This window comes from Brienomyrus brachyistius, unplaced genomic scaffold (assembly GCF_023856365.1).
Source record: "Brienomyrus brachyistius isolate T26 unplaced genomic scaffold, BBRACH_0.4 scaffold39, whole genome shotgun sequence".
NCBI classification, from domain to species: domain Eukaryota; kingdom Metazoa; phylum Chordata; class Actinopteri; order Osteoglossiformes; family Mormyridae; genus Brienomyrus; species Brienomyrus brachyistius.
The window spans coordinates 1,296,504-1,321,207 of NW_026042314.1; the positions used below are offsets into that span (position 1 = coordinate 1,296,504).

Here is a 24,704-nt window from a genome sequence, read left to right on the forward strand (position 1 = left end):
TCATCTGAGACCTCCGGCTGGTCCAGCCAGTAAAGGACCATGTTAATTAGACCGACATAGACGTCATCGGTCAGTGGGGGTACCTTCTTATAGAGACTTCTCATTCTTTACAAGGGATTGGATGGGCGAGCAGGAAACGGGGAAAGACCAGGCAGGCAGGATCTTCGGGAAAACATGGGTTTATTTGGGAACGGGAGAGCCAGGGCAGACGGCGACAAACTGACATCATCTGACATCAACTAACATTAACTAACATTAACTAACATTAATGACAAGTCAGGAGAAGATGGACTCAGACGTGAACTAAATACACAAGACAAGCCGAAAAAAACAGGAAACAGCTGGGCATGATCGGGGAAGCACACATGGATGATCAGGGGGCGTGGCACACACAAGGATCGGACGAGCTGGACGTGACACTTATATGTCACAGTATATCAAAACACAGTATATTTTAAATGAGCAAACAAGTTTATTTTAATGTACCAGATACAAATACAGAAGAATCCACTTGTCAAGTGTTTTACTTTAAGGCAGTTTATAAGATAATGTGTATATGCCTTCATGTTCATAGCACAGCGTTTTAAGCCAACGACTGTATGGCAACTCTAAAATGAGATTTGTTGCAATATTTGCTGTGGTGTGGCCACAGTAATCTGTGTGATTAAAATTCTGATGTAAAAAAAAAAACGGATGGCTGTCTGTCTATGCTGGACTACCTCCACCTCCCCATTTCCCCCACCCGTTGCAAGTCGTGTCATTTTTGTACGGTGTAGTGACCATGTGCTTATGTTGCTGAGGTGTTTTTTTCGGTTCCTACAATGTCCTCCCCACTGGAGTACAGTCTGGGGGCTGTTTTTTTATTCTCCTCCTCTCTCCTCATGTTATTCTGTTTCTTTTATTCTCTCTGTTTGCCCCTGTCTCCCGACCGGTCTACCCCCTACTATGATGTTTGTGTATATGTATGGTCGGGTAGATGGCCAGTTTTTCGCTGGTACTTGTGATTAGTGACATGGTCTATTGCAACAGCAATAAAGGGTTCTCATCATCATCATCATCATCATCATCATCAAAAAAAACCTATTAACTCCTAAATTCACTTTCACAATTGTCTGTAAAGAGGCAGCGTTTGTGGGCCATTTGGAAAAAGTGAGTTTGTTCACAAAGATATACAGACACGGAGTGGGACTAATTTTCAGCCCAGAATTTTTATGCCAAAGACCAGGGCCCACTTTTTTGATATCGGTGACTCTTAGCATCTTACAAAGACTCTAAAGGTATATGTCATGGAAGGTATTTGTTTTCCTATGTATGTTTCCCAAACAGTCGCATAAGGGAGATTTTTATGCAAAATTGCTCAAGGGAGAGCTTCTTAAGTGCAAACTTAATACGCACTGGAACACCGGATTGGTTGACATCGATGGCTGGAGAATTGATTATTCCCTCCATGCAGCAACTGCTTGGCTTGAGAGAAAGTGACGTTCTTTATAAATATGACACTGCAGGAATGCTTCAAAATATCGCATTAATCAGAACTGGGGTGAACCTACAAATAAAATACACAATTAACAAATTGAATCATCTAACTGTAAATATGGCTTTTGCTGAATGGGTGCATGAACCCACCTCCCCAGACTGTAGTATCACCAGTTTATGGTTATTTGTGTTATAAAACTCCTGCATGCACCAATATATGTGCATGTCCTTCATATTGGAATGAGCAATGACACAATAGCCGAAAGAAAAGCTATTATTGCGTTACTGTCTCAATATAAAATAATGTCTTATGTGTTTCAGTATTACCTACTAAGGACTATTCCAGGGCGATTTTTTGGGGAAAATATGAGAGACTTGCATTAAAATGAACCTGCAGTGTTGGCTTTTATTAACCTCATGAACCAAAGTTTTGATGTACTGTGACTTTGGTGCATTTAGAGAGGTGTGTGCATTCCAGAGGCATCGGAAATAGGGGGAATGCAGTATCGGCAGAACTCCCCCTTCCTTCCCAATTAATAAATAAATACATAATCAACAGTACGTTCCTTATCTTCATTATGAATCCGCACATTACTGAGGCCAATTCGCTGCACAGAGCGCAAGGATGAAATCTAATGAAGATTGTAGTCATGTATCAGACAAAATAATGTTACCATATAGACCAGTCATTTTTTAATTAAGTGATGTTTGGTTATGAAACTGTACCCTTAATGATTTCAGTCTTATTTTAAATGAGCAGTATGAGTCGATAACAGTGATAAGAGACTAAGAGAGACTCAGACCATCTTCACGGAAGATATACTTAATTAAAAATGTTTCCGGAAACACAGTGGAGCTGTAAGAGAATTAAGGTAGAACTTATGAACGACGTAGCATTAAGGGACTTAAATACTAAGGGGTAACGAGACTAACACTGGACAGATGAGGCTAATTAACAGACTGAGAAAACAAATGAAAACTAATTAACTCAAAGGAACTAAAACAGGGAAACTAAAAACTAAGCAAGGAACAGGGAAACAGAATCTAACACTGGGGAATTAGGCAGGTAGGAACACAAGCAGGGGCACAAGGAACGAAACCAAAACCAACTACAAAATCACCAGACACAGGAACTAGAAAAACTCACACAAATGAAACACTAGGGAATGAAATACAAACACAGAGGAAGCAGGATTTGAACACATGACAAAGGGATTTGCAAGTAGTCACATGCTCAACATGTTGAGCCATGCGGCTGACAGAAAACAAGGGAGACAAAGACTGACAAGAGGGACAGGATGGCCAGCGATGCCTGCTGGCCAAACGGGGAAGGGACACAAAAGACTGAGACAACAGGGGCGGAATCTGACAGTTAAGAAGGTTTCAGGAAACTGGGCCCATCCAATTTTGTCTTTGTTCTGGGGGAACTTTCATAAATGATGCTACAGTTTAAAGACTTATTGAGTTGAAATTATCCCGATAAATTACTCAATATTTCAAGAAGAAAAAAATAAATAAATAGCATATGTAAATAAATAATCGCATATTGAACTGGGGTGGCTTTCCCAAAAGTTTTGTTACGCTAAATAGTTTATCTATTACTTAAGATTGATTACACTGCACAACAATTTTTTTTAAGTTTTTCTTCCTGAAAAGTTTTTGCTGATCGTGACAGGTACCTGGAGGGAATGCAAAAATATAGTTTTGGTTTTGTTGTTTCACATAGGAAATAGACAGTTAACTGTTTACTGGCAATAACGTATTTAATCGCATTTATGTTTCACATATGCTATTGTGTTTACCATAGTTAGAAATGTATTGCTCTTGATTTTCATTTGTATTCAATGTCAGGTGCATCACATTGCAGTGTTAAATAGTAGTCAGCAGAAATATTTGTATCTGGTGACAGCATTCCTGCAGTCCCGAACCCAACAATTCGGCTTTGCTTTTGACAGATCCAAATCTCTGACCAGGTCATTTAATTCCGACTGTGTTATGAGATGTGGATCGCCTGATGAGTATGGTTCAAAATCCGGATCATTGTCCCTGCCAGTTCCTGCATTGCAGTTTCTTCATCTGGCTTATCTAAGGTCCATTCCTCTGGTGGTTTCGGAATTGGAAGACTGTGGTCATGTGGCACAGGTCTCATTGCTGAAGGCAGATTAGGGTATTCAATTGGCTTCATGTTTTTGGCAGAGAAACCAGACACATTAGTCAAACAGAAGTAACAGTCTGTTACCTGGTCTTTCTGTTCTCGCCATATCATCGGGACAGCAAACGACATTGTCTTTCAAGTGCTTCTGAGCCAGGCATGTCGCACAAGAAATGTGAGGCGGCAATTGCTTGTCTTGATCACCTATTTTACAGCCGAAGCACAGATGATATGCTTTATTCACAAGAGCAGTCATTGAGCATCTTTGAGGCGCAAGCGTATATTCGCTACAAATGTAGCAGTGGACGAGAGGGTAGCCTCCCTTCGCCTTCGGGTGGGGGGACGGGTCCTGACTGTTGTTTGTGCTTATGCGCCAAACGGCAACTCAGAATACACACCCTTTTTGAAGTCCTTGGAAGGGGTGTTGGAGAGCGTTCCTACTGGGGACTCTCTTGTTCTTCTGGGGGACTTCAATGCTCACGTGGGTAATGACAGTGAAAACTGGAGGGGTGTGATTGGGAGGAATGCCCCCCCCAATCTGAACCCGAGCAGTGCTTTGTTATTGGACTTCTGTGCTCGTCATGGATTGTCCATAATGAACACCATGTTCAGGCATAAGGGTGTCCATATGGGCACTTAGCACCAGGACACCCTAGGCCGCAGTTCGATGATCGACTTTGTAGTCGTCTTGGACACTCGAGTGAAGAGAGGGGCGGCGCTGTCAATTGATCACTACCTGGTGATGGGTTGGCTCCGCTGGTGGGGGAGGAAGCCGACCAGGCCTGGCAGGCCCAAGCGTATAGTGAGGGTCTGCTGGGAACGTCTGCCGGAAAGCCCTGTCAGGGAGAGTTTCAACTCCTACCTCCGGCAGAACTTCTTCCATATCCTGGGGGAGGCGGGGGACATTGAGTCCAAATGGGCCATGTTCCGTGCCTTGATTGTAGAGGCAGCTGACCGGAGCTGTGGCCATAAGGTGGTCGGTGGCTGTCGCAGCGGCAATCCCCGAACTTGATGGTGGACACCGGTGGTGAGGGATGTTGTCAAGCTGAAGAAGGAGTCCTATCAGGCCTTTTTGGCCTGTGGGACTCCAGAGGCAGCTGACGGCTACCGGCAGGCCAAGCGGGATGCGGCTTTGGTGGTTGCTGAGGCAAAAACTCGGGTGTGGGAGGAGTTTGGTGAGGCCATGGAAAATGACTTCCGAACAGCTTTGAGAAGATTCTGGTCCACCATCCGGCGTCTCAGGGCGGGGAAGCAGTGCAGCATCAACACTTGGAATACTTCGAAGACCTCCTCAATCCCACCGACAGGCCTTCCAATGAGGAAGCAGAGTGTGGGGACTTGGGGGTGGACTCGCCTATCTCTGGGGAGGAGGTTGCTGAGGTGGTTAAAAAGCTCCTCAGTGGCTGGGCCTCGGGCATGGATGAGACTCGCCCAGAGTTCTTCAAGGCCCTGGATGTTGCGGGGCTATCTTGGTTGACACGCATCTGCGGCATCGTGTGGACATCAGGGGCAGTGCCTCTGGACTGGCAGAGCGGGGTGGTGGTCCCCCTCTTTAAGAAAGGGGACCGGAGGGTGTGTTCCAACTATAGGGGGATCACACTCCTCAGCCTCCCTGGTAAGGTCTATTCGGGGGTTCTGGAGAGGAGGGTCCGCCGGATTCTCGAACCTCGGATTCAGGAGGAGCAGTGTGGCCTTGTTCATGAGTGAGGGAACAATGGAACGGGAGATCGACAGGCGGATCGGTGCGGCGTCAGCAGTGATGCGGGCGCTGCATTGCTCTGTCATGGTGAAGAAGGAGCTGAGCCTAAAGATAAAGCTCTCGATTTAACAGTCGATCTATGTTCCTACCCTCACCTATGGTCATGAGCTGTGGGTAGTGACCGAAAGAACGAGGTCGTAAGTGTAAGCGGACCAAATGGGTTTCCTCCGCAGGGTGGCTGGGCTCTCCCTTAGAGCTCAGTCATTCCTCTCGGCAGGAGGATCTGGAACAGATCCGCATAACTGGTCTGGATCGGAGTCCACTTGCACAGCAGGACGGATTCAAAACAGTTAAAGATCACTGGATCCAGGCCAGACTCTACAGCCTTACAAATAACATGTTAAATATTAGGAAATTTAATAATTACTTTCTGGTCTTATGTAATGTTTTTTGTATATATTAAATAAAACTTACATTAATCAAATCAAGCCTATTTTTTAAGGTCATGGAATCTTACATTATATAAATATATTAATTAATAATTATTTGTGATTTGTAATTAATATTTATTTCATCCTCTCCACCTATCTGCCTACCTACATATATATTGTTGGATGTAAGTAATTTTATTAAGATCATTAGTTACACAAAGTTATATTATTTAAGATCAGATGTACATTTTGAGTTCACAGTTCAATTTTATGTTATATAAACTGAACAAATTTTAGAAGACTGGGATTAATTATTTTAAATGAATTCAATAGCACTCATGTTCAGTCTACTTAAATCTAATTTGTATGTGGAGTTGCAATTTATCTATGAATTTTAATTATCTAGTACTGAATCATTTTGCTACCTGAGAAGACGTTCTACATACCTACCCGGGTGGGCCGCCTCAAATTGGGACCCAAGTACTGCCATGCAGCAGGTGACGCCCCAGCACCACACCAGCCCCAATCCCCAACAGGCCTGACACTATTAGCTCTCCGAAGGTTTCGACTCGCCCGGGGATGAGGCTCGCGAGGGCTTTGCTCCCCCATCCACTTTATGATGCATGCAGTCTACCTGTGGGCGGCTGCAGCGGAGCTACTCCTGTGGAGAGCAGAAGGGTGTCGTGTCTGTTTAGACTGAGCTGCTGTGAAGTGTTTTATGATGACTGGAGTGCCAGTCCCACCACCAACCTCCGAAAATTTTTTCCCTGCAAGTTGAAGATCCACTCGCAGGTCCAGATGCAGTTTAACGTCAAACCCAGGACAGTAGCTACTGTACTATAATATACACTCAGTACTCTACAGCAAATAATAATGTAAATATAAAATCATAACAGTTTAGAATAAAAAGTGATACATCCATTAACATCCTGCTACATCCTCATTTAGTCGTCTTTCGATTGGTGTATATAATTTACTATGAACCTATAATAATAACAGCAATAATAATAATAATAATAAAAACCCAAGTAACATACAAATTTAGGAGGGGCCACAGGGGGGCCATGCATGTTGTCACAGTGACATTGTATTATATATTGATCATAATACTACTTCATAAATATAAATGTATTAAAAAAGACAGGTATCTGTCGCCTTATGTCTGATCGAGTAGCGACTGATTGCATTTACGCCTATTATTATTATTATTGCTGTTATTATTATTTACATTTATATATATGGGCAAAAACTTTGTGTGCTGGAAACAGGTGAAACAAACAAGCTCTTAACGGACTCTTAATGCAGGGATGTTGGGTGGTCGAGTCGTTTCAGCTGGTTACATTTTTTTTTCTGTTGTTAACTTATTATTCTTGTAGAAGCAAGACAGTCTAAACAAGAGATGAGAGTGAATATTTGTATAAATTGTGAAATGTAACTGCAAAGCTTTAGTGGCCCACCCGGAATTCTCCGGAGCCTCCTGACTGGCAACTCCGGCCTGAATATATCTATATTTCAAATGTGTGCAATGTCTAGTAAACCGCATAACTTGTTCACGTTTAGTCATTTTGTGAAAAGTTCAGCTGAATGATGGTGCATGAGGCCTGTGAATTTAGAAATGGAAGTTTCCGATTTTCTCAAAACATTGGGCATAGTAGTAATATATTGTAAGTAGCCCAAAGAACGAACATGTTGCTGTGAATAAAATAAAAAACATCATATAACTACCGTATTTTTCGGACCATAAGGCGCACCGGATCGTTAGGCGCACCATAAATAGCTGTGTCAATTTTCATAAACAAGGCGCACCGGATTGTAAGGCGCATCAATTAAGCGAGACAAAGCGGCCAGATAAGTCAAATATTACTCAATTTATTTATTATAAAGTCAATAATTTCAATAACTCAACATTTTTCAGTTTTAATTCATGAAATACGAAATTAACTGAATAATTTCAAAAACTCAAAAATGTTCAGCTGTAACTCCTAAAATACAAAACAATACACATACTTGTCAGTTCATTCCTCTTCCGCAAATCCTTCAAAATCTTCACCATCAGTGTCTGAGTTAAACAGTTGCGTGATTGCGGCATCAAGCAGACCCGCATCCCTCTTCTCCTCATCCGAGTCAGTCTCATTGCTGTTACTTGGTTACTTGTTACTTAATATTAAATTCTCTCGCAGCTGCTGTCATGATCGCGGGCAGGGACAGCAGCGATCGTGCGGGTAGGCGGGTAAGGAACAGGCAAACAGATTGGAATCAGGGCAAACTAGGGGTTTTAATATGGGAACTGGGAGCAGGGAACATCAGACGCAGAAAGACCACAATGACGGTTCAGGGGAACAGGTAAGACCAGGACTTAAATAGGACGTGACTAATCAAAATAAGCAGACACAGATGGGTACGATCGGGGAAGCACACGTGGGTAATCAGGGGGCGTGGCACACACGAGGAGCGGACGAGCCGGGCATGACAGCTGCTCCATTTCCATGTTGATCTGCGTGACTGATGGCCTTAAGCTTGAATTCCGCTTCGTAAGCATGTCTCTTCACAGGAGCCATTTTGGGGTCATTAAATACACACGACAATGTTACGGTAATTATTATGTCAAAACATAATGTGTATTACTCCGCGAGGCGGCAAAATCCCATGGGCAAAATACTCAGCGGCACAGCTAGGTCCGTAAACACAGCTGGAAGTGATACACAAGGTGCACCGGAATATAAGGTGCACTGTTGATTTTTGACAAAAATATAGGCTTTTAAATGCGCCTTATGGTCCGAAAAATACGGTAATATGTGCCAGCAAGCTGTGTTGAGGGGCCGAAATTATATGCTTTCATGGGGCCCAAACTCTCTAGCAGCACCCCTGGTACTAGCACTTCTTGAAAATTTGTACATTGGTAGAAATGTGTGTGACTCAGCCAGTTAGGACTGCCTGTAATTGGCCGGTTGCTAATCCTGTGATGGCTTAAGTGTTTTTCCGCACTGGAGCCTTAAGCAATAGTCTTAACCCTAGTTTCACCAAGGAGTGGCTGATAATGTTTTCTAAACTGTGTCACTTTGGATTAAACCATCTGGTAAATAAATGTCATTTATAATTTGTTGTTAAATGTAATTTGCGTTTAAATGGATGAGGAAAATACAATGCATTCATTGAACAGGTCTGGAAGTTGGTGTTTGGAAAATGGGAGGCAGCAGCAGTACTGAACTTGTGGTGGAACAGGAGAGGAGACCAGAGCTCCTTAAAGACCCATGGAGGAATGTTGAGTGGAACCCTAGGTATGAAGCCTGTTTTTGTTCAATATAATCAACTGACTTGTTTTTTTACTAGTATCACATAATTTGAGTATTAATAAAAGAGTCTGACTTGTTTGTGCGAATGCTGGCGCGAACTGACTGCCGCTGCTCGCCGGTAAATTCTAACCTTTGATTTCTAATTCTAACTCTGGTAATTTGTTTTATGTGCATTTGGTCTCCACTGGAAGAGTTATTTTTCTGATTTTACTGATCTTACTTTTTTGCAAGACCGATGTTTTAGCCCACCTGTTCTGTTTGGGCTATTGAGTCTTCCCTGGATCTAGATCTGCCCACTGGGCATTTAAGTTGTCCGAGTCCTCGCCCACAATGTGGATCAGTTGCATTTTTACCTGGTTTGTGTTTATCTGGACTCCACTGTCGCTTGTTTTCCAAGCTGCGACGGGGTCTGCCCCAGTATTCAGCGGCTGAGCTACTCCAACTGCGTTTCCACCTGTCTGAGCATTTGCTGACTATTCTGCAGCTTTATCCGGACATCGCTTTCTGCCCTCGCCGGAAATACATTCACTGTGGGTCCCGCAGGGGTTTCCAGACTGACCCCTCGAAAACAATAAACTCCATCTAATCCAGCTCCCATCATCCTCCACATAACTCCAGCAGGACTGTCGACCACAGTGTGCTAGCAAGCCTAGCTCGGTCGACTGACACTTCTACTCTACGTGAAACTTCAACTGTCAACTTCGGTCTGTTAAACATCCGCTCACTTAAGAGCAAGGGACATCTCATCCAGTAGCTCGTGATCGACAGTCAGTTGTGTCTAACTGAAACATGGCAACTACCTGATGACTTTTCTCAGCTTAATGAATCTACTCCTGTGGGGTTTGCTTACATCTCTGAACCCCGTGGCTCCGGCCGTGGAGGAGGTCTCACGATAATTTACCATGAGAAATGGAGAGTCTCGCCGGTGTCTGTTCAGGCATTCGGCTCTTTTGAATCCACTGTATGCCAAGTGTCTGGACCTACTCCTACCATCACTGCAACTGTTTACCATCCCCCTAAATCAAATGCTGACTTTTTAAATGACTTTGCTATTTTTATAACTCACTTATCTACATTATCATCAAATATAATAGTTGTTGGGGGATTTTAATATACACATGGACAATAATAATAACCCTTTTACAAGATTCAATTCAATTTTATTTATATAGCGCTTTTAACAACAGTCATTGTCACAAAGCCCTTAACTTAGTACAGTCGAACCTCGTTACTACGTTCAAGATGGGATATCAAAAACATGTACGTTATAAGCATAGAACGTTGTAATCACTTAGTGCAAGATGGATGAAAGAACTCACAAAATATCCATGTAAATGATAAAACTTTAATAGAACAGACCCTTAAATTGACTACAAAACAAACAAACACATTATTACTTGTTAAATAATTCAACAAAGCTCATTTGGATCCTTGAAATTTTCCTTAAATTACTCATGATTACTTAGTGCCGGCCGGCGATAAACGGCAAGGAAAATACACAACGGCTGGTCAAAATGGATTTTTAAAATAAACATTCGCATCAAACTGGCATTTCGCCTGAAAATATTAATGAAATATTGGTCAAATTAAATCATAAAATCCTTTACTTCCATTATTATTCTGAATTCACAATTACCGGCATGACTGGTATTTCACAAGGTTTAATAAACAAAGAATACGCACACAACACTTAACAAGCCATTACTACGCAGTCCAGTTACGATCGGTCAAGGCAACTCCTTTAACGCGGGAAGTTACGACGCAATAGACAAATGTGCATTGTCGGGCGAAGATCAGGTAGATACAGGTAGATGTAGCGACACAAGTTGTGGTGGGTGGGGAGAGCGCTGTACGTTGTAACGATGGTTAGTTTTCGTATTTTCTCTAGAAATTTGGATATTGTATCGAAGTTTACGTTGTAAGGGTATTCGCTGTAAACAATGGCTGCTATTGGAATAATACATAGGCTAAACACGGGAATTAGAAACCTGTACGTTGAAAAGGTGAAAACGTTGTATCCGTGGTACGTAACGAGGTTTGACTGTACTACATTTAACCGGCCAGAACCCCACCAAGCAGGCCTGAGGCAACAGTGGCAAGGAAAAACTCCCTCTACCAGGAAGAAACTTTGAGAGGAACCTAGGCTCGGAAGGGGACCCCATCCTCCTCTGGGCCACCGGGGAGCATGGAACTGCATTTATACTGAGATTCATTAGAGTTCATATAGTTATGAAGTCCCAGTTGGTTTCATGTTGTTCTCTCCAGGAGTACAGGTGTAGTTCACATGGTGTAGAGTCGGCTCGGTATCAGCTCAGAAAAAGAGAAGATGGAGAAGAGTTATTGCCCTACACCTAACCTAACCTCCGGCAGGACTAGAGTAACTATGACAGCCTGTCTAAAAGAGAGACCTGGAAGGAAGCACAGACATGAGGGTTTCCAGGGGTTTTGGCATCAAGCCAACCCGCCGTCCACAGCTTAAGTGATCGGCGAGAGTGGCAGGACGACAGCACCAATCCCCCCTTTTACCTTTAATATCAAATGATTATGAATCTCCAGATTTGCCTTCACCTTAGAAAAGAGGATTTAACTATCCAAAAGACTGGCTAAAGAGGTACGTCTTAAGCCTTGACTTAAATGCAGAGATTGTGTCTGAGTTCCGAGCACTAATAGGAAGTTTATTCCATAACTGTGGTGCTTTATGAGCAAATGCTCTTCCCCCAAAAGTAACGTTCTTTATTCTGGGTATGGATAGAAGACCTGCATCTTGTGATCTAAGCGTACGATTTGGAATGTTGTTGCAAATGAGGTCACTCACATACTGTGGTGCAAGACCATTTACAGCTTTATAGGTTAAGAGCAGCGTTTTGTAGTCAACATGAAATCTAACTGGCAGCCAGAGCAGTGAAGATAAAATTGGGGAAATATGATCATATTTTTTAGTTTTGGTGAGGACTCTGGCTGCTGCATTCTGGACTAGCTGGAGTTTATTTAATGACCTATTAGGACAGCTGGAGAATTAGACATTACAGTAATCAAGCCTGGAGGTAATAAACGCATGAAGAGTGTGTTTCTTAACTTGGCAATATTATGCAGATAAAAGTAGGTGGTACGGCTAATGTTAGAAGCATGTGCATTGAACAAAAGATCAGAATCTAGAATAACACCAAGGTTTTTAACAACAGTACTTATAGTCCATCCAGATTGACTGTGATGTCCTATAGTTTACTTCTGGTGTCTTTAGTGCCAGTAAGAAGAACCTCAGTCTTGTCTAAGTTCAGCTGGAGGAAGTTGTCTGACATCCACTTTTTGATATGCATTAAACATTCTTCCATTCTCTGAAGTCTATCTTCTGGTTTGGCTGATATATATAATTGTATATCATCTGCAAAGCAATGAAAGCTAATTCCATGCTTACGAATAACTAAGCCTAAGGGTAACATATAGTGAAAATAGTAGGGGAGTTAGAACTGAACCTTGTGACACTCCGTATCTGACCTTGACATGTTCTGAGGAATCACTATTTAGATTCACATACTGATAGTATGTAAAGCGCATTGAGACAATGTAATGTTGTGATAATGCGCTATATAAATATAAATAAAATTGCATTGCATAGTGGTCTGACAGGTAAGATTTAAACCAAGAGAGTGTCACTCCCCTTATGCCTACAGTATGTTCAAGCCTATGTAGGAGAATGACATGGTCTATAGTATCAAAAGCAGCACTATGGTCAAGCAGCACTAGGAGGAAGACACAGACTTTGGTCAGCAGACAGGAGAAGGTCATTTACTACCTTCAGTAGAGCAGTCTCTGTGCTATGATGAACACTAAGCCAAGACTGAAACTACTACATGACTACAACTCGCTCTATTATTTTAGACATAAATGGTAGATTAGAGATTGGTCTATAGTTTATTATTTCCAAGGGATCCAAGTTTGGTTTCTTCAATAGAGGTTTAATTACTGCTAGTTTAGATTTTGTTAGATGGCCGATGCTGATTGAGGAGTTAACTATTGCTTTATTTTTTTTAGAACAGGGTCTAGCAAACAAGTAGATGAATTTGCAGATAAAATTAAGGACATCAGTTCTGACTTGTTAACCCTGGAAATTTATTCAAATAGGGTGGTTGCAGCATTAACACACGCCATGTCAAGGCCAGAGAATGAAGTTATCGGAGTATTCAAAATGTTCTGTCTAATTTTTTGGTCAAAAAATTTCATAAAGTCGTCACTGGAAAATAACGCGAATAAAATCCAACTATCTTGGAATATCTACGTCTATTTATGGTTAGCACCTTAAGATTGGCCCTAATGTCCGGCGCTCTGGCTCCCGGTAAACAATTTACCTCGACTGCTGGTGCCGCTAGCGGTCTAGCTATTTTCACGTGTCGTACTTCCAACAGGCATCTCAGTGGGTGTTTCACTGAGCGGGGAAAACCTGTTCGACACGCTGAGAGATGGACGGTGGTGCTCGGGGGTAGCCTTCGCCGAAGCTCGGGCTCTCCGACTATGTTGCCGAGTTGTCACCCACTCGCCCTGCTGCATGGGCTCTAATGCCGGAGTGTGGGCCGAGCTATCTAACTCTAATACTGAAGCCCCCAGACTCCCTGACTGCGAACCTGCAGCTAGCTGGCTACCTGGCGACTGTGATAACATCTGGAGGCGCGACTCTAGCTCTATAACTCTTCAAAGTCAAAGTCAAAGTAAACTTTATTGTCATCTCTGCTATATACTGTACAGGTACATAGAGAGACGAGATGACGTGGCTCCAGTTTTTTTCAGTGCAGACGAGAGAAAAGAGACATGTAACAAATCAATAAATATAAGGTATACAAAAAAATATACTATACTTGGAGATAGAGGTAGAGGAGGTTATAATAGTTATGTATGGAAAATGTGCAAATAAGTGGCAGAAGTGCAAAAATGCTTGTAGCAGTTTGTGTGTAAAGTGCAGATGTGCAGGAGTCAATTTGATCGCAGTCTGGGTGTGTGTGGGGGGGTAAGTGTGTTCAGGAGTCTAATGGCTACTGGGAAAAAGCTATCCCGCAGCCTGGAAGATCGAGTCCTGATGCTGCGATAGCGTCTGCCAGATGGGAGGAGTGTGAAGAGTCCGTGTGAAGGATGAGAGGAGTCAAACACGATGCAGGAGGCCCTCCTGATGCAGCGCTTGTTGAAGATGTCTTGCAGCGATGGAAGAGATGCACCGATGATGTTCCCAGCTGCTTTGATGATCCTTTGAAGCTGTCGGTTATCGGAAACCGTGCTGTTTCCAAACCAGACGGAGATGCAGCTGGTCAGGACACTCTCTATGGTGCCCCTGTAGAACACGGTGAGGGTGGGAGGTGGGAGGTTGGCTCGCTTAAGCCGTCTCAGGAAGTGGAGACGTTGCTGGGCCTTTTTGGTGATGGAGGTGGTGTTGGTCGTCCAGGTGAGGTCGTCTGAGATGTGAACTCCCAGGAACTTGGTGTTTTTTACCATCTCAACCGTGGAGCCGTGGATGCTGAGTGGTGTGTGGCTGGGGCGAGGTCTCCTGAAGTCGACAACCATTTGCTTGGTTTTGTCCACATTCAGCGACAGGTTGTTCTCACTGCACCACGTGGACAGCTGCTGAACCTCGTCTCTATACGCCGACTCATCGTTGTTGCTGATGAGCCCCACCACCGTCGTGTCGTCTGCGAATTTGATGATGTGGTTTGGGCTGTGCAGGGCAGTGCAGTCATGGGTCAGGAGTGTGAACAGAAGTGGACTGAGAACGCAGCCCTGAGGAGCACCTGTGCTCAGTCTGATGGTGCTGGAAACGCTGTTGCCGATTCGGACAGACTGAGGCCTCTCTGAGAGAAAATCCAGAATCCAGTTGCAGAGTGAGGTGCTCAGTCCCAATCCGCTCAGTTTCACACACAGTCTTTGTGGAATGATGGTGTTGAAGGCTGAACTAAAGTCTATGAACAGTAGTCGCACGTAAGAGTCTTTATTTTCCAGATGAGAGAGGGAAAGGTGGAGTGCGGTGGATATGGCGTCCTCGGTTGACCTATTTGTGCGATAGGCAAACTGTAGCGGGTCCAGTGATCAGGGGAGGTTGCTTTTCACCTGCGACATGACGAGTCTTTCGAAGCACTTCATGGCGATGGGTGTCAGAGCGATGGGACGGTAGTCATTCAGGCAGGAGACTGAAGACTTCTTTGGCACTGGGATGATGGTGGTGGATTTGAAGCATGCTGGGACGATCATCTGGCTCAGTGATGTGTTGAAGATGTCTGAGAAGACCTCAGCCAGCTGATCAGCGCAGTCTCTGAGCACGCGAGCAGGAATGTTGTCTGGACCGGCAGCCTTCCGTGGGTTGACTTTAGCAAAAGTTCTCCTCACGTCCGCTGCAGGCAGAGAGATGATCTTGTCAGTGATGGGAGGCGTGGGTTTCGACGTGTGTGTGTTGTTCAATGCGTCGAATCGTGCATAGAACTTGTTCAGCACCTCAGGAAGTGTGGCATCTCCCTCACAGCTGCTTGGTGCTGGCTTGTATTGAAAGACAGCCTGGATGCCTTTCCATAGACTGCGAGAGTCTTTTGTGTCCCTGAAGTGGTTGTGGATCTTTTGTGTGTGTGCTCGCTTTGCCTGTCGGATGGAGCAAGAGAGGTTTGCTCTGGCTGTTTTAAGAGCAACTTTGTTCCCAGACCTGAAAGCAGCATCTCTCTCTCTTAGCCGTGCACGCACCTGTGCTGTGAACCAGGGTTTCTCGTTGGCTCTGGTGGTTATGTTCTTAAGGACAGTAACATCCTCTATGCACTTGCTGATGTAGCAGGTCACAGATTCTGCAAACTCGTCCAGATTGATGCAACCATTGAGCGTCGCTGCCTCTTTAAAAACATCCCAGTCCGTGCACTCAAAGCAGTCCTGGATTGCTGAGACAGCTCCACTGGGCCAGACTCTGATGGTTTTTTTGGAAGATCTTGTGCGTTTTAGCAGAGAGAAGTATGTGGGCAGTAGCATCACCGTCGTGTGGTCAGAAGAGCCGATGTGAGGACGCGCTGCTGCTTTGTAGGCACCACGCACGTTGGTGTAAACTTTGTCCAGGCAGTTCTCCCCCCTCGTAGCAAAGTCCACATGTTGATGGAATTTGGGGAGAACTAACTTCAGGTCTGCGTGGTTGAAGTCGCCAGCGATGATGAGAAAGCCGTCCGGGTGCACAGTCTGGAGTTTATTAACAGCCTCATGAAGTTCGGCTAGCGCCTGGTTAGCATTCACGCTAGGTGGCAGGTACATGGCTATAACTAGCACCACGGAGAATTCTCTCGGCAGGTAGAACGGGCGGCACTTTATCACCAAAAACTCTATCTGTGGTGAGCAGTGGCGAGTCAATTCAGCGGAGTTCGTGCACCAGAGTTTGTTAATGTAGACGCACACGCCGCCTCCGCGGCTCTTACCGGACAATGAGGTTTCTCTATCGGCCCGATAGCATACTAACTCCTTTAGCTGGATAGCAGAGTCCGCGATGCCCAGTTCTTTATCTCACGTTGGCTTGCCTGCTGGAGCCAGAGATAGTCCATCTTGTTGTCCAGTGAGCGGATGTTGGAGAGGAGGACAGATGGAAGTGCCGGTCGGATGGGGTTAGCTCTTAGCCTCGCACTAGTGCCCGCGCGCTTTCCTCGCTTTTGTTTGCGTGAGCAGCGCTTGCGTTTCGGCCAGCTGTGCTTTGCTGCCTCGCCTAGGATCTGTAGCGTCTCCAACGGTAGATTTAGCGGTGGAATCGTGCATTTTCTTTCAATTTGGAGCAGGGTGAGTCTGTCGTAGGTGATACACATCGTGATTCGGTCAAACAAAACAGAAAGTAGAAAAAAGGTTCAGTAAAAACACTGAAATCACCGGAGCTCTGTTAGCCGCTGCCTGCTCGTGGCGCCGCCAGGTAACTCTTTCCATCAGGGCTTCTACTGCCTTGCACTTCTTGCAGATAAAGTTATCACTGTTTAAGCTATCATTGCTGATTGACGAACTAAGGCTAAACATTCTACATTCGCTACAAAACACAACATCACAACTAGCCATCTTAGAATAAAATCTCACTTACGCTATTTGTTGTTGTGCAGTTTTGCTGAAGAGCTGGTTCTTGCGATAATGGGGGGATGAGGATGAGCTGCTGTAAAATCCGCGCATCCGGGTTAAAGGAGCATAATAAGCTTGATAATCTTGCGTGGAAAGTTTAAAAGTCTAATCGGCAGTTGAACTCCCTATAACTGATCATTTCCTCCTCTCATTTAAAGTTGAACTCACATTTTCCATTCATAAGCTCCCTCGTTTCATTTCCTTTCACAATATTAAAAATATCAATTTAGATTTACTTTTTTTCTAGCATTAACTCCCTTATGGACATTCCCAATATATCCACCCCAGAAGAGTTAGTTTCCTATTATAACTCTGGGCTTCATGACATTCTTAACTCTGTTGTGCCATTAAAAACCAGATCTGTCTCTTTTTGTATTTCTGCTCCCTGGTTTACATCTGAACTTCGGCTTTTGAAAGCCAAAGGTCGCCAACTAGAGAGGCTTTACAGAAAGACTGGACTCACTGTTCACAAAGAGATGTTCAAAAACCATATATCATACTACAGGGATTCAAATGCTTAAACGAAATCCAACTATTATTCCCATATAATTTCATCTGATAAGGGTAATACTAAGGCATTGTTTTTGATACTCAACAATATTATCCAACCCCCAGATTTTCTACCATCCCATCTTTATTCAGCTAATCGCTGTAATTCCCTTATGTCCTTCTTTAATGAAAAAATACAGAGGATCCACTGGGACCTTGGATCAACCTCATTTGAACTCATTTGAGCTCCACTCCCCTACTCTGACATTTTCATCCTTTCAGCTTCCCACCCTTTCAGAAATTTCAAGTCACCCACCTGTCAGTTAGACCCTCTGCCCTCAGATTTGGTTGAGGCCTGTCTCCCTTCTCTGGTTCCCCTCATTTCGTCTCTCATTTACTCTTCTCTCACCACTGGAACTGTTCCTCCATCGTTCAAAACTTCTGTCATAACTCCAATACTGACAACCTGGGGCTGGGCCTACTGACTTCAATAACTTCTGTCCAATTTCTAACTTACCTTTTATCTCTAAAAATCTTGAAAAAACAGTAGCTATTCAACTTCATTCCCACTTACCTCACAATAATTTCTATGAACAGTTCCAGTCTGGTTTTTGCCCTCTTCATAGCACAGAAACTGCACTTATAAAAATCACTAACGACCTACTTATGGCTGCTGACTCTGGTTTACTAACTATTCTCATTCTTCTTGACCTGAGTACAGCCTTTGATACTATTTGTCACAACACCCTTGTAAATAGATTATCTTCCATTGGTATCAGAAACACTCCATTACACTGGATCAAATCTTACCTCTCTGGCCGCACTCAGTTCATTCAGCTCAAAACTATCACATCTCAGCCCTCCACTGTCACTTCAGGTGTGCCCCAGGGCTCTGTCCTGAGGCCCCTCCTCTTCATTATCTACCTCCTTCCCCTAGGCAAAATCTTTCACAAGTACAATATCAATTTCCACTGTTATGCAGATGACACCCAGCTCTACTTCAGTAGCAAACCCAACTCTTCCATTTTACCTTCCTCCCTCATTGATTGTTTAGCAGAAATTAAGTCCTGGTTCTCTTTAAACTTTCTCAAATTAAATAAATTGGGTGTCATCCTCGACAGTACCTTATCCTTCCAGTCTCATATCAATAACATCACTCGGTCTTCATTTTTCCACCTATGTAATATTAATCATCTACGTCCTTCCCTTACTCCACATACCACTGCTATTCTTGTTAACAGTCTTGTTACCACTCGCTTAGATTACTGCAACTCTCTCCTCTTTGGTCTCTCTAAGAAATCCCTTCATAAGCTTCAATTGGTTCAGCTGCCCGTATTATCACCCGAACCCCCTCCATCCACCACATCACACCCGTTCTGCAGCAGCTTCACTGGCTGCCAGCTGAGTTAACTTTAAGATCTTGCTGTTAACATTTAAGGCCATCCACAACCTTGCTCCTCCATATCTGTCCGACCTCCTACAAATTGCCACTCCCCCTCGCACCCTTAGATCCTCATCCTCCATCCATTTCACTGTCCCCCTCGCCCGTCTTGCCACCATGGGGAGCAGAGCTTTCAGTCGCTCAGCTCCTCGGCTCTGGAACTCATTACCATCAGAGCTCAGATACACTGACTCACTTCCACTCTTCAAATCGAAACTTAAAACCCATCTGTTCAAGCTGGCTTTCTCTCTGTGAATTCAGTTGCTTTGTCTAATTTAACCTATGTTTTATATTCTTGTATTTTTTGTATTTTATGGTTTTATGATTTATATTGTTCTTTTACATTCACTGTACAGTGTCCTTGAGTGTCCAGAAAGGCGCCTATAAATAAAATTTGTTATTATTATTATTGTTATTGTTATTGTCACGCCCAGTTCGTACGATCCTCTTGTGTGCCACGCCCCCTGATTATCCACGTGTGCTTCTCTGATCGTACCCAGCTGTGTCTGATTATGTTTGCCCAGTCTTGTGTATTTCAGTCCATGTCTTGCGTTGGTTCCTTGTCCGTCATTGATGTTTGTCGATGTTCGAGCTTCTGTTCCGTCCTACTCTGCTCGTCTTGAATAAACCCCTAGTTTTCCCCGTATTCCACCTGCCTGCCCACTTTCTTGCCCGCTCGTCTGCCCGAACGATCAGCCGTTTTCACGGATCGTGACAGTTATTATATACCTGTATTTTTTTAATATTCATGAGTAATATACTGTAAACTGTCTGTGATCAAACACACCCAGACACACAAACAGCCTGCATATGGTGGTGTGTGGCACTGCAGGTTAGGTCTCTGCACCCATGATCCCAAAAAATCTTAATGAGATTTACAAGTTCTGGAAGCATATTACATTATTCTGGGGAAAAAACAGTTCTGTTTTACCAAAATAAGGACATAAGAACCCTGTTTTTATAAGTAAAATTTTCAGTTTTTCTGAAATAATGAGATAATCATCCTATTTTTCTGAGTAATATTTTCTGTTTTGAAACCGATCACTTGAAACAGTACGGCATACTTCATGGACATAAGCTGATGCATCGAAAAAGCATTCAGGTTTATGATTCCACATGCCATAAAAAGTTTGGACCTATATTCTAATACAAACATCTCTGAAGATGATTCCGGCACCAGAGTTGCGTTCGATGAGGATCTAGTAGGCTTATTTTCAGGCATTGTCTTGAGTCGCAACAAAGCTGGCCTGAATGTGTTTTATATTTCCGTGCACGAGTCATACTGTTTCAACTGATCCAGACAAACACTCCATGGTTTAAATAAGTAATCAAGCAAGTATTATTCGTCATGGCTTATTAGTGTTAACCTACTAATACCACTTGAAATGTTGTATAAAAGCAATATCATACACAAAGTTGTGTTAATCACTGCCGTCATATATTGTACTACTATCTTCAGCACTCGGCCGCATGACCGAATCACATCTATGATATATTGGAGTACAACCACATTCCTTCTCATATGTTATTGCTTAACGGTTTTTAGATACACCTGTAAAGCGGAGTGATACATCTGATGTGAAATGTCCAAGTGTGGTTATACTGTAACAGCACTCATAAAAAAGATTTTGTCCAATCAGATTTCTTGGTCGAAACTAACTGTTGTATATTAGATATAGGACTATTTGTGTTTCTTATAAACTTTGACTAATTCCCATTTCCATTCCTATAGCACAAGAAACAACCTCATGAAATACATACAGGATTACAAGCCCCTTATCGATTCAGTGCCTCAGGCTCGGATTCTTCTCATTGGTCAGATTACAGCTGGAAAATCAAGCTTCTTCAACTCCATGAACTCTATCTTCCGTGGCAACATAACAAGCCAAGCTGATGTAGGATTTATAGGAGAAAGCCTGACCATGAAGGTAATGTGATTATGCGAGTCTTCATTTCACATGAAAGACTAGCTTATACAGCTGTCCACCATTCTGGTTCAGTGTTTGTTCCACATCTGCTATGTTTATTTGCAGTTTGTTACTCGTTGCTCTTTGTTGCCCTCATTTAGGACAGTACTGAATCCCTTGTATGAAATTTAGTTTGAGCCCATTGTCACAAAAATTTTACCCGAAGACATAGTTCTGAAGTGATGAGAAATTATTTCTTCTTGCAAAAGGGAAGCAGAGTGATACACAAGGGATGATCACAGACAGCTTCAATGAAAAGGAGATACAATGTTCTAATTTATACAATGGGACAAGTTATATATAAATGGTCTACTCTCCATAAGTATTCCAGTCATTCTTTCTTTTCTTTGCTAAGTTCAATTCTTTGTGTTGCACACCAGGGCAAAAGACTTGGGGAGCAGGTGGGGAGGGGCAAAGAAAGGGTGGTTGATTAATAGAAATGGAACTGGCAAACAGGATCACAGGGGAAGAAACAGGGAGGTGTGGATATGGACAACAGGCAAACAACGTTAATGATGGAACTGGGGACCACAAGACTGGGAAGCACTTAATACTGAGTTAATGAGGGCCCAGACAAGAGGCAGTTGGGAATTGCTAACCTGAGGGCAAGAACAAGAGGTGAAAAACGAGCAGCAGTTGTGGTTTGTTAGAGCAGTGGCAGGGAGGAAACTGGAGGATCAGGCAGACATCATGGGCAGGGAAGGGCAGTACCCCACCCCTCCCCAGAATCTGGATGGGACAGGACAAACACTGACAGGGGCACAGACCAGGCAGGGACCAGGCCAGGAATGGACTGAAAATGACCAAGGAGACCCAGGAAAGAGATGGGGGCAAATAAAACAGGTCACACCTGGACAGGACAGATTTTACTACAGAGGGACAGAACCCATGGACAAAACAGGACGGGACAGGAACACACCCCCTAGGGCTTTGACCGTGGAGCCTAACACCAGGATAGACATACAAAGTCACCAGATACAAGGACAAGACCAGGAACACAGGACCAGACACCATTAGGAACACAGAGCAGAAAAAAGGACCACAAGGGACACAGATTAGGGAAGAACACAGTTGGGAAGGGGCAACAGGGCAAAAGCAGGGCAGAGCAGAAGGGAACAGGGCTTGGCAGGGGGATCATCCAGACCCTGTGATGTGGGGGGCAGACTAAAGGACGCAGAGCCTCCTGGGGTTGGAGAACTTGTGGGACCAGGTGGCACTGAGGGGTCAGAGTGGCTAGGTGGCACCAAGAAGACAGCAGGGCCAGGGTCAGATGGTGCTGCAGAGACAGTGGAACCAGACCAGGTGGGCACTTAGGAGACAGGATAGGAACAGGAGGATAAGGAACCTGCAGGGTGAGAGATGGAGGGACAGGAGGGCATTGAGGAGCTTGAAGGGCATGACAACTGGGACAGCTGAAGATGAGCAGGACAGGCTGGAGGGAACCTGGAGGCCTAGACACAGAACGGAACCAGGACGTCCAAATATGGGCAGAACAGAACAGCTCTCACTGGCCTGGCAGCTGAGAGTGAAGCTATATCCAACAGGACATCATGCAGTGAGCGGGGTAGAACCAGGCCTTCCAGAAATGGGCAAGGCAGATGACCTGGCATGTTGGGAGCATGGGCAAAGTGGCGCCCTTGGAGCTGAGAGCAACAGAAACCTCATCTGTGGTGGCCACTGCGGGTGCAAGGTGGGCAGCCCTCTCGGGGCTGGAAGCCTTGGGCCAGGCGCTAACAGAGTGATGAAGGCCTCTCCTGGGCTGGGGGCTAGTGGAGCGACAAAGGCCTCTCCTGCATCTAGTGCAGTAGCAACTTCTCCTGGCCCAGGCATGGTGCAGGCCTCTCCTGGGCTAGGGGCTAGTGGAGCGACAAAGGCCTCTCCTGGGCTGGGGGCTAGTGGAGCGACAAAGGCCGCTCCTTCTAGTGCAGTAGCAACTTCTCCTGGCCCAGGCATGGTGCAGGCCTCTCCTGGGTTGGGAGCTTAGGGTGCTCCCCAGTAAGGATCATTACATGTACATCTGTATATTCTATTTATTGTTATTTATTTCCTCTCAACTCCTTACTCTTCTATACCACGGCATTTTTGCACAGCATTTTTGCACAAATAACCTTCGCTGCTACCATACAGTAACTTAAATACTGAATCCAGACTGATACCACCATTAATTTGCACTGTATGTTGTCTTGTCTTGTCAGTCTGCACTGTTATGCTGTCCTGTCTGCACTTATGATGTCGCTCTGTCGTTGTCCTACTCTGTGTTGCATCATTGTCCTGGAGGAATATTATCTCATTTCACTATGTACTCTGTGTATTGTTGAAATGACAATAAAACCTACTTGACTTGACTACTTGACTTGATCCGCAAGGAGGCCAAGCCAGGTACAAAGCAGCAGCGTGTCCAAGCAATAGAGTTATTATGGGAGAGGAGAGTGACCCAAGATGTGTGTAACAGACTAATTACAGGCCTAAACAAAGTAATAAGATTGATTGTGGAGAATAAAGGTGGACAGAGTAGAAAATGAAAAATAAAAAACATATGGTTCTGTACTGTGCTTGAATAAAACAGACACATCCCTTAGTGTGTTCTGTCTGGCTAACAGTCTGAAAGGCTGCTGATGGCTGCATATTCACGGGGTGGGGCTGGGGGGCAGTCACAATGACGTGTGAATGTGTCATTAACTTCTCTGCTTGGCCACAATGAAAAGAGATATGTTTGCAGGGGATCAAGGTGAGGTTGCTTTCTTAACCTAAGAACACTGAACCAATAGTCAAGCAGGGTGGTGGTAGTATCATGCTGTTGTGCTGACAGTACTTTACGTCACTACATTGCACAAAGAGGATAGAATGATTAAGTAGCACTGGATAGATAGATTGGGAATTTTTGTCATAGTACCAGACTCAAAAAGAGGAACATAAAAGAAACATAGCATAATAAGTATTTACTGTGACCCTTTGGAGTCTGAGGCCTCTCACCCACTTTCAAAGTAGTCTGACATGCCTTGACATTTTAAAATTTTTCTCAATTGCTAAAACACATTTCCTAAAATCTCCTCTCCTATAATTAAACCACTAAGCACAAACCCTAAAATTCAAGCTAAACTCACAAAAAAATGAAAACGCTACCAGTCAAAACTCTTGTTAGCATGTAAATTAGAAACCGCAAGACTATTGTCACGATCGCCGTAGAAAGAGGGTGATCGTTCGGGCAGGCGAGCGGGCAAGAAGCAGGCAGGCAAGCGGAATACAGGGAAACAGGGATTTATTGGAGAAACTAGAGGCAGGAAACGTCAGACGTCGACTAACATCAATGACGGACCAGAAACTAAGGCAAGACATGGACTGAAATAGACAGGACTGGGCGAAAATAATCAGACACAGCTGGGCAAGATCAGGGAAGCACACGTGGATAATGTTGGAGTTAGACTCCACCGAGTCCATTGATGAGGAAAAGATGCACTCTGGAGGCGAAAGATGGTTGTAAGTCAGCTCTCTTTATTCCAAGCACAGATTGCAATCCGGGAGCCACACTCAGATGCACAAACAGTACATACCGAAGGAAGCTCTCCTCTCTATTGTCTGTGTCTGGTTTTTATAACCCGTTTAGGACGTCTGCTGTCCTTGTTGGTACCTTTCCAGTTGCGTGACATACAACTATTGTTTTG

General features: G+C 44.1%; 1 protein-coding gene across 1 annotated transcript in view; it reads left to right on the top strand.

Moving 5' to 3' along the window:
* Positions 1-24,704, top strand: part of LOC125722479 (uncharacterized) — a 47,277-nt gene that overhangs the window by 3,782 nt on the left and 18,791 nt on the right. The window contains exons 2-3 of the mRNA XM_048998659.1: positions 8,919-9,036; positions 20,808-21,003. Coding sequence (XP_048854616.1) covers positions 8,942-9,036; positions 20,808-21,003 — 291 coding nt within the window. The 5' untranslated portion in view covers positions 8,919-8,941. The remainder of the gene's footprint in view (positions 1-8,918; positions 9,037-20,807; positions 21,004-24,704) is intronic.